This window comes from Chrysochloris asiatica, unplaced genomic scaffold (genome assembly GCF_000296735.1).
Source record: "Chrysochloris asiatica unplaced genomic scaffold, ChrAsi1.0 scaffold00250, whole genome shotgun sequence".
Classification (NCBI taxonomy): domain Eukaryota; kingdom Metazoa; phylum Chordata; class Mammalia; order Afrosoricida; family Chrysochloridae; genus Chrysochloris; species Chrysochloris asiatica.
In genome coordinates, this window is record NW_006408768.1 from 1,554,293 (window position 1) to 1,566,019 (window position 11,727).

The following is an 11,727-nucleotide window of genomic DNA, read 5'->3' on the forward strand; positions in this document are numbered from 1 at the left end:
AAGAAATTTATCAGGTCATTGAAAAACTCCCAACAACAAAAAAAGTCTGGGGCCCAGATGGCTGGCTTTATTAGTAAATTCTACCAAACATACAGAGGAGCAATGGCACTCCTTCCACCCAAACTATTCCAGAACACAGAAAAGGATAGAAATCTCCTGAATACACTTTAGGAAGCAAGCATTATCCTCATATTAAAACCAGGCAAAGACATCACTGAAAAAGAAAATTATAAACCAACATTCCTCATGAACATAGATATAATGATTCCCAACAAAATCCTAACTAAAAGAATTCAATAACCTATGAAAAAAATTATACATCATAATCAAGTGGGATTCATAACAGGGATGCAAGGATGGTTTAATATTAGAAAAACAATGTAATCCATCACATAAATCAACAAAAGGAAAGAAACACACGATCATATCAACTGATGCAGAAAAGGCATTTGACAAAATCCAGCATCTATTCCTAATAAAAACCTCCAACAAAATAGGAGTAAAAGGAAAATTCCTCAACATAATTAGGGACATATATAGAAATCCAACAACCAACATTACTCTCAATGGAGAGAAATTGAAAGCATTCCCTTTGTAAGCAGGAACCAGACAAGGATGTCTTTTATCAGCACACCTACTCAATATTGCGTTGGATGTCGTAATCAGAGCTATAATGCAAAAAAGGGAAATTAAAGGCAGTCAAATTGGCAAAGAGGAAGTAAAACTTTCTCTATTTGCAGATGATATGATCCTACAGCATAGAAAATCCAAAAGACTCAGCAAGAAAATTAATGGAACTCATTGAAAGATGAAGCAACGTGGCAGGGCACAAGATCAAGATCCAAAAATCAGTTGGATTCCTCTGCACAAGTAAGCTCTGAAAAGGAAATCAGGAAACAAAACCATTTAAAATAGCCATCCAAAAGGTGAAACAATTCAAAACAAATTGAACCAGAGAAACAAAAGACCTATACAAAGAAACTATAAAACACTACTACAAGAAACCAAAAGAGACAAAAATGGAAGAACATACCATGCTCAAGTATAGGAAAACTTAACATTGTGAAAATGTCAACACTACCCAAAGCAAACTATAGATACAATGCAACCCCAGCCCAGATTCCAACATCATTCTTTAAAGAGATGGAAAAACTGATCACTAACTTTATATGGAAAGAACAGGGATCTCAGATAAGAAAAGCGTTATGTAAGAAGAATAAACTTGAAGACCTCTCACTTCCTGTTCTCAAAATCTAATATACAGCCACAGTGTCAAAACAGCTTGGTACTGGTACAATAAAATATATATACACTAACGGAACAGAATTTTGAACCACCTACGATCAGCAGCAGATCTTTGACAAAGTGCCAAAACACATTAAATAGGTCAGCAGGTAGGTGGTACACAGTAAATCCATTTGCCAAACAATTAAACAAGATCCATTATCTCATACTATATACAAAAACAAACTCAACATGGATTAAAAGACCTAAGTTTTAAATTTACAACTATAAAAAGCATTAATGAAAAAATAAGGACAAACTTAGGGACTCTAATAAATGTCATAAATATACTGTCCAACTTAACTAAAAAGACACACACAATAGTAGACAAAATAGACAACTGGTATCTCCTAAAAACTGGACACTTTATATTCATCAAAAGATTTCACCAAATGAGTAAAAAGAGAGCTCACAAAGAGGAAAACTTTTTTTTTTTTTTTGCAATGATATATCGGACAAGGGACTAATCTCTAGAATTTACAGAAAATTACAATACTTCTACAAGAAAAGACAAGCAACCCAATAAAAAATGGGCAGAAGACATGCACAGAAACTTCACCAAAGAAGACATTCAGGTAGTCAACAAACATATGAAGAAATGTTTGTATTCTTTAACCATTGGTGGTGGTAGTTATGTGCTATGGAGTTTGGTTCTGACTCATAGCAACCCTATATAGGGTTTACGAGGCTGTAAATCTTTACAGGAGCAGAAAGCCTCATCTTTCTCCAGTGGAACTGCTGGTAGTTTTGAACTGCTCACCTTGGGGTTACCAGCTTGACTCGTAACTACGCTACCAGAGCGCCTTTCTTTAGCCATTGGTTGTGGTGGTGGTGGTGGTATGTTGGAGAGTCAGTTCTGACTCATAATGACCCTGCATAGGGTCTCCGAAGCTATAAATCTTTATGGGAACAGAAAGCTTCATCTTCCTCCTATAGAACAGCTGGTAGTTTTGAACTGCTGACCCTGAGGTTGGCAGCCCTACACTACTAGTAGTAACCACAACACTACTACGTTGTTGGGGTTTCCAAGGCTGTAAATCTTTACGGGAGCAGAAAGCCTCATCTTTCTCCTGCGGAACCGCTGGTAGTTTCGAACTGCTGACCTTGTGGCTTGCAGCCCGATTCATAACCACTATGCTACCAGAGCTCCCTTCTTTAGGCAGTAGAGAGATGCAAATGAAAATAACAAGGAGGTGTGAATCATCACAGCAGCATCAATAACAAAGTTCAAAACAAGAGAAAACAACAAAAGCTGGCAAAGGTGTGGAGAGACTGGGGACCTTCCTACATTGCCGATGAAACTTTAAAATGGTGCAACCTGTGGAAAATGGTGCTTCATCAAAAAGTTGGAAATAGAAATACTGTATGACCGAGCAATCCTTCTTCGGTATATATCCACAAGAACTAAGACCCATGACATGAGTAGATATATGCACACTGATGTTCATCACAACATTATTTACAACAGCAAATAAATGGAAACGGTCTAAATGCCATCAGTGGACGAATGGATGAACAAACTTCGGTACATACAAATATGCAATGTTGACAAATAATGATGAATTTGCAAAACACTTCATAACATGGATGAACCCGGAAGACATTATGCTGAGTGAAATTAGCCAATAGCAAGAGAACAAATATTGTATGAGAGCACTATTGTAAAAGCTCAAGAAAAGGTTTTCGTGCTAAAAGAAACATTCTTTGATGGTTACCAGGAGTGTCAGGAAAGTAGAGTAGTTTCTGACTATAAGATCTTGTTCTTGTTAAGTGCCTTTGAATTCAGTTCTAACGCACAGTGACCCTGTATAGGGTTTTTAAGGCTGGTGAGATGGACCTGTTGACGTTGTGGTGCAGTGCTTTATTCGATGTCACCACACAGGGATTTACAGGGTTGTTGCTGATGATGATGATGAGGGCAATATACAAAAAGAGGGAAGGTGACAGAAGAAAGATACAGAGAGGTATGCAAGGGATAAAGGGGATAGAGTTAAATTAGAGTGATACACAGAACCCTGGAACAATAGTGTTTAGTGGGCACATACATGGGCAGATACACAAGTTGAACAGGTATGGAAGGAAGAGTGGGAGTATACCCACAAATATATATGGGTTTGAAAAAGGATACCTGTACACAAGTGTTTACTTTTGCTGCAAACACATCTATGAATGTGATGAAGTATACAGGGGCAAATGATGAAAACTTCTTAGATATTCTCCAATATCTTAAGGCAATGAGTTTTTTGGCATTGGAGCTCAAGGCCATAGTCTCAGGGGACACCATGGTCAATTGACATAACACAGTCCACACATCCTACTTTGGTGAGTAACAGCCAGGATAAAAGCTCATGAGAAGCTACATAATGTGGTCTCTCCATGTGCAAAAGAAAGAAGAGTGATGAAAATTGAAGATACTTGGAATCAACTAGCTCAACAGACCAGTGGAGTTGGTTATCATCAGTCACCATGACTCAGACCAGAAGATCTAGATGGTGCCCAGTTACCATTACCAACTGCTTTGAAGGGATCACATTAGAAGATCCAGAATAGAATGGGAGAAAATGTGAACAAATTTCAAAAATACTAAAAACAACAACAACAACAACTGGGCTTATGGGCCAGAAAGACACTGGAGGAACCTGAGATTATGACCCTCAACCACCCTTTAGGTCTGGAATAGAACTCACCTTCATGGCCCAATTTTCAGCTAAGCAGAAGACAGGTATATATAATTGACAACAACACTAGAAAGGAATGCTCACCATGGAAATGCCAATCATTCAAGGTCAAAAGGGCAACATTTACCTAAGGACAAATTTGGGAAATGATGGGAATGTGGGTGGAATGGAAATAGGAACCACAGGAAAGGAAGTAGGATAACTGTTGTTGCATAGAGGGGGTTGCAATCATGGAGATAAAACGAAGTGTAGGATATGTTGAATGTAAAATAAGGATGTGCTCTACAAACCTTCACTCAATTCACATAAAAGTTTAAAAAAATAATAAAAAGATACAAAACACAGGATTTAAAAATCTCTATGCCATACTTTCTCTCTGGATCTTCTGGAAAGAAGACAGTACAGAGCAAAGAAATGGAACGAAACACACCCCAAATATATGATCAGGGGAATTAGAGCTCATTTATCTGTTTTCTTTTACATTTTTCTTACCATCCAATCTAAGAACAATTTATAACAATAAAAAACCAGAAACCAAAATGACAACATAATATTTTAAAGTGATAAAATGGGTTTAGTGAGTTTAATAGCAACAAAATATTACAACTAGTAAAGAGGAACTTAAAAAAAATTTAATCTGACATTCCAAATTTTAATCCACAATGCTGAGATAATATAAAATGCTTGGGTGCAATAGTGAAAATTGCAGTGATAGAACCTAAATTGCATTATAATCTGATAATTATCATGGTAATACATTAGCAGCAGAGTAGCAAGCACAGGATTCTAATCAAGTTGAGGCCTGTATGGAATAGGCAAGAGTGCCTCCAACAGCGGGAATGAAGGATGCCAAGCACTGCCTTCCAAGGACATAAATCAATAAAAATGCTGGTAGTAAACTTTGTGCTAGAATTTTTTTTTCTCTTCTCTACATTTATAACAATCAAAAATTAATCGAGAGTTAGTAAAGCCTTGTCAACAAGGATGGATGAATAGAAACGGGGGATCTCTATTTTATATCAAGGCAAACAGGGAACACTCAGAGCTCTGGCTTTTCCACTGAGCTAGTCACCATTGAGTTGACTTATCTCAAGGTGATCTCATTGGTGTCAGAGTAGAATGGTTTTCCACAAGGCTTTCAATGGCTGATTTTTTGGAAGTAGATTGCTGGGCTTTTCTTCAAAGCTGTCACTGGGTGAATTTAAAGCTTGTTCAGTTATCAAATGCTGTTATAGCAGAAACTCCACAAGTGGATGGCTTTAACAACCAGAAATTTATTCTCTCACAGTTTAGGAGTCTAGAAATCCAAATTCAGAGTGTTGGTTCTAGGGGAAGGCTTTTTCTTTGTCTACTCTGGGGAAGAATCCTTATTTCTTTTCAGATCTGTAGGCCCAGTATACCTTGGGGACTTCCATACATCCTGGCATCAAACTTCCTACGGATCTAGGAGCTTCACAGTGCAGCGACCCCACACCTAGAGGACACATTCCACTCCTGCTGCCTTGGTGGTAGTAGGTCTCTCCTTCTCTGCTCAAGTCTCTCTCCTTGTATCTCTTGTAATAGATATGTGTTGCATACCACACTCTTGGAAATCTTCCTTAAATCTCATCAGGGTGGTGGTAGGATTAAAGGTGATGTGGTTCTGGTGTGGTACTGTAGGATAAGCACTGGACCCCAAGGATGGTGGTTGAAACCCATCTGCTGCTCCTTGAAAACCCTACACAGGGTCACTACAAGTTGGAACGGACTCAACAGCACTTAAAAACAACAATAACGCAGTTCTGTAGGATGAGAACTGGACTAATAACTACAAGGTAGGTGGTTCAAACCCAGCAGGCACTCTCAGAAACCCATACAATATTGCTATGAGCTGCAATTGACTTGACAACACACAACAACAGCAACATCCACCCTTACGGGTAGTGGAGTCCTAGTGTGGTACCATAGGATAAGCACTGGACTGCTAACTGCAAGGTCAGCAGTCCAAACTCACCAGTTGCTCCTCAGAAACCTTCTAAAGAATTGCGGTAAGTCAGAACCAATTCAACGGCACATAACAACAATCCACCATTAATCATCTTATTGGTTTATCACATCAAATCATAACATGAGGGATAGCTACATCTCAGCTGCCAAAGCACTGAGAATTCTAGCCCAGTCAAGTCTAACACAAAACCTTCACTATCACAAGACCTTCAACCTTTCAACTCGCAATTGACCGTGCACCATCAGGGACTCTGCGCTCTGCTGAAAGGCCAGGCCTCTCGTGAGGGAAGGAGATTGTCTGTCACCTACTGTGTCAAATAAAAGTTGTTTCCTTCCAAAATTAAAGGAAGTTGATGTGATTTTACTACTATCCATTTTTATGGATATATATTTAAGGAGCTCTGGTAGCGTAGTGGTTATAAATTGGGCTGCGAACCGCAAGGTCAGCGGTTCGAAACTAGCAGCCACTCTGCGGGAGAAAGATGAGGCTTTCTACTCCCGTAAAGATTTACACCCTCGGAAACCCTGTACAGGGTCGCTATGGATCGGAACCGACTAGACGGCACTTAACAACAAACAACTATATATATATATATAATCTTAAATAGAAAAGGGAAAATGCTTCATAAAGATATTTTAATATAAACACTTAAAACTAATGACTTGGGAATATAGTAATACTGCTGTTTGACTAATTCCCTCAGAATTTTTATTGTAAGAATGAAAAAATGGAAGCTGAAGTTAGCAACTCAAAACAAGCAGCAGTATTTGCCAGAGAAACCCACATGGTATCAATTTGTTTGGGAAAAACAGATTTGCTATCATTTGGCAATAAGCGCTTTATGAGTTCATATTCTTTGATGTAGTAATACCAATTCTAGGAAAGTACCCTAAGGGAATAACTCAATAGAGAAAACATTTAGATTCATTAAGCTGTTCATTCTTAAGAAAAACAAACCAGAATAAAGGGTCAACGCTACAGAAATAAGAAAGTGATTAGGAGTTGTGGTCAACTGTCATTGAGTTTATTTTGACTCATGGTGGCCCCATGTATGCAGAATACAGCTTCTCCACAGGGTTTTCAGGTGTGATCTTTGGAAGCAGATTGCCAGGACTTTCTTCAGAAGAAACTCCAACTTGGTTCAAACCACCAGCCTTCCAGCTAGTAGTTCAGTGATTAACTATGGTGCCACCCAGGGACTCCACAGTGTTTAAGTAAATGTTGGTATATCAAATCAAATGAAAAAGAATCCAATGGTTACAAATAATAATGATGCAAACTGCTGTGTGCTATGCAAATGGGGCTGTGGGATAATGCACTGGGCAGCAAGGTCAGTTTGAACTGCAAGGTCGGCAGTTCAAACTCACCAGCCACTCCTCGGAAACTCTATACAGGGTCATTACAAGTCAGAACCAACTCAACAACAACAACAAACAAGAAAAGTGGCATACACAATAAACATAAGTGAAAATATCCGAAATTTTCTTATTAACATACAGTTCCTGAGGAACCCTCCAATAAGAAGTAACTGTTTGAACCATCCACAGACTACCATATGTGAGTTACTGCCGAGTCGGTTCCAACTCACAGTAACCCTGTGTTTCTGAGGAGTAGCTGGTGGGTTTCAGCTGCAGACCTGTGGTTCGCAGTCCAGTGCTGATACTACAGCTCCACACCATGCAGGCATCCAACATACAGTATGTCCAACATATAGGTTGAGAGAGTCAAAATTTAATGGAGCACCAGCAGAGATGCCAAAAGTATACAAATAGAAAAAATAGACAAAGATTTCTGAGGATCAAAAAAGTTGGCATTCTGTACAATGTCATACTGACCACTTCTGAGTTGAGGTTGTCATTCAGATCGGTCTATTAGCAGTCTGGAAGGATTATGCAGTACCTCAGTTTCTATTTCCCATTGTAAATATTTCTGTATCTCATAATGAACTTGGTCCTTATTTAGTGAGCGGCCCAGACTAGCCACTACAGAGCAGTAGATGGAAGTAACTTGCAGGGAAGAAATACGGTAGAGCAATGGCATAGGAGGAATGAGAAAAGCATGTGAAAAGATCACAGAGACAGGAAGATACCACTCCAAGACATGCGCTTTGAATGCAGATGGCAGCGCTACACAGTTGAAGGGCTCCTCATGAATGTGCCTCTGCATTTTATTAAGGAAAAATTTTCATATATTTTACTTACAGCTATTAGGCTTGGCTACTAAACTGAGATGTTGACAGTTTGAATGCACCCAGACGTGACTTAGGAGAAAAGCCTGGTGTCTACTTCCAAGATATCAGCCACTGAAAACCCAATGGAGTAAGTCTTATCCTGACACATGAGTCACCATGAGACAGAGTCGCTTCAACGGCTACTGGGTGCTTGGTTTTCAACCATCCGGAATCACTGTGTTCAAGACCCTGAGCAGTTCCCACCTATTTCAAAAGACTCTCTACTACCCTTTAATGAAATTGCTTTGTATTCCTTAGTCCTTATTTCCTTGGTTACTTATTTTGTTTGCTTTGCCTTCTCAGGCAGAGATAGTTATTTTTTAGCACATGTAATGGCTAATAAATATATGATTTTGAATGAATTAATCAATGAATTAAATAAGTTCATGAGATTTGGGTCCATTTCTTATTTTGTATTCATATTACTTACCATGGTACTAGACAAACAGACAATTATCAATGACTCTTCACCAAACAAATGGGCAAATACATGTGCGTGCATTGTTACACTGACGGCTGGCTGTAATACAAGAATTTGTGCTTCTTATCAGTCCCCTTTCTACCTTCTGCTTCTAGGACCCATGAGGCAAACTTCTGTTCTGAGAGGAATGCTACCCATGGAGATCACTTACCTAGGTCAAACTGGCCAGAAATGTAGCCGCAAGTCTGCCGGACTTCCTCACTGTCCCAGCCCAAGGGGTAGAGTGCACAGCCTGCACCAATCAACAAGCCTGAAAAGAGAGAAAACAAGAGGGCTTTACCAGTGCCCCTCTGTATCCCTGGATAGAGGTTGTTGCTGTTAAGTGCCATCAAGTCAGTTCTGACTCACAGTGACCCTGTACAGGGTTTCAGAGGAGCAGCAGCTGGTGGGTTTGAACTGGTGACCTTGTAATTCAATATAGGTAGCTGGGGGTGGGGTGGGGGGAGAATCAATATTTCGCAATATAACAAAAGGCCATGGCGTCCATATTTTTGAGAAACATTGGCCCCAATTCCCCAAAGAAATATATGGTTCATTTGATTCCAAAAACAATATCAAACCTGCCTAAAGGAAACCAAACAAACAAAACTTGACAGGCAAGCTCTGTTTAGTTCCAACATTGCCTTTTAAAGCATTAGAATCCTTGCCAATCCTATTTAGGATCCCACCATCAATTAATGCAAACAAGTAATTTAAGAGCAAGCAAAAGTGGCTAATAAGTTCTGCTTCATCATTCATTAGACGTTTTCCAATTTAAGAACCAAAATAGAATGCTTCTGTGTCATCAAATTCTATGAGGGGAGAAAGAACATAGAGAAACCAGTTCATAAACCTCTTTCATAAAGCACTTCAGCACAGAGGTTGACCCTGTGAACTACACTGCCTATTACTCTGCTCTGCTGGGAGATATAGAAGCACGAAGTCTCAGAAGAACTCTAGAAGACAGACACTTCTTATAATAACCTAATACAACTAAAAACAAAAGCTGTGAGCGTTAAATTGAAAAAAAGGGATGGTGTTACTTGAGTATAAATTATGATAACATGTATGGAGCTGACCGTTTTAGATGGGACAGTCTCCAGTTTTTCCATCAAAGCCTAATGTGCCAGAATCCTCTTAGGTGAGACATTCCTACTTTAAAGGCCATGCAAATCAGCCTGGAATAGCTAGAGGAACAAAAGATACTTATTGAAAGAAAGACCAGCAGGAAAAATAAAAAATAAAAATGGTAGTCTGATTAGCTACTACAAGAACAAGCAAGATATTTGCTAGGGAGCCATCAAGGCAAGCAATCAAGTTCCTTTAAGACCAATCCCCCTGCAAGACTGAAACTCAAAGGGAACACACAAGCAGGCATGTAAGCTTGCTGGTGACCTCACTGGTCTCCTGGTAAATGGAAGAGGGGGAAATGTAGCAATGAAGATATGGATCGAGTTTGATCATGTTCCATAGACTCCTGTCGACCTGGAGATGAACGAGCAAACAGGAGGGGTTGGTTGGTCAGAAGTGTGGTGAGACCTGTGGACTCCTGAGCCCAGGGACAAGGACATAGCCATAGAGGGCTGGAGTTGAGAGCAAAGCGCCTGGTTGATGTGAACTGCGGGGAGACGCACAAGAACACCCAAACTTGTAGATAGTACCCATTCGACCTTGCTACGATGGCTTGATGATCAGAACTCAAGATTAATATATATATATATGTACGTATATATACATGTATACATATATCTTTTTTTTTTTTAATAAAGGAAATAAGTGTAAATTGCTACAGTTTGATGAGCGTGACCTATATTTATGGATGTAGTAGCTCAAAATACCAACTTATAGGGAAGGAGTCTTCACATCCAAAATGAATCCTATCCCCTCTGTATACAGGGTTGCTAGAAACAGGCAACTTAGACATTGGCTACCTAAAATGGGAGGGGCTATAAAGGCACAAAGTGAGTGGCTTACAAGTTTTCAAGAGGGAGTTTAGTTTCAGAGTGTGTGGGAGAAAGGAGACTCCCCACTGAATAGTTTTCATCTTATCTATATGGGTCTGGTGAAAGGATATGGGGGATAGGATTCTTTTGATTCAATAGTAAGTAATTGATATCATGACTAATTGCAAGTGTCACAACTGTAAAGGCAGAAATTTTGTTAACAAAAAGAGAAGAGTAGTTAATCTTACAGTCCAGGAACAGAGAACCCTAGGACCATCAAAGGAGAAGAGCACAAGGAGAATGTGGGATCCTATTCAGAGAAGCAGCGACACCAGATATGGAAGCAGAGATGAAAGCATGGATTGAAACAGCAGCTGAAGACTCTAGACTCATGGAAAGAGAAAAGCTGGGTGCTGGCAGCCAGGTGCTGGTGGCCAAGGGGCAGGCTTCAGAATGTGTTCTTTGGTTGTTTAAATGATTATATATTCTTGAGTCTTTTTGTATACATTCTTCCCTCCTCATCCACCCCCCCCACAAAAAAAAACCCCAGAGTGAATAGAAGCAAATATTGAATGACGATGCACAGAGCAGACTGTAATCATTGCAATGAAATGATGAGTGTAAAACTGATGTTCACCCATGTAAACTAATCACTCAATTCACAATAAAAACTTAAAAAAAAAAAAGCCTAATGTGGTTTTTGATTATACAAATTGTGGTGTTGAAGAATACTGAGTATACCAAGGGTTGCTAGAAGTATAAACACATCTGTTTTAGAAGAAACTCAACTATGAGTTGGTTCAAACTCACAGGGACTCTCTATAGAGTTTCCACAAATGGCCACCACTCATCTGTCTGTCATGCTGTGGCCATTTTGAATCTGACAACCACATGGTTTACTATGCAAGGAATGGCAAATTGAAAAGGAATGGTGTTGCATCCATCATCAAAAAGAACATATTCAGATCAGTCATGAGGTACAATGCTGTAAGTGATAGGATAATATCCATGTGCCTAGGGAAGGAAGCTCAGTTAATACCGCTAATATTCAAATTTATGCACCAACCACTAAAGCCAGTGAGGATGAAATAGAAGAATTCTACCAACTTCTTCAATCTGAAATTGATCAAACATGCAATCAAGAT

At 39.3% G+C, this 11,727-nt stretch overlaps 1 protein-coding gene across 1 annotated transcript in view; it reads right to left on the reverse strand.

Annotated features, from left to right (window-relative positions):
- The window catches only part of LHFP (lipoma HMGIC fusion partner), a 369,791-nt gene that overhangs the window by 79,008 nt on the left and 279,056 nt on the right, over positions 1-11,727 (reverse strand). Inside the window, exon 2 of the mRNA XM_006873714.1 lies at positions 8,812-8,910. Within this exon, the coding sequence (XP_006873776.1) occupies positions 8,812-8,910 (99 nt within the window). The remainder of the gene's footprint in view (positions 1-8,811; positions 8,911-11,727) is intronic.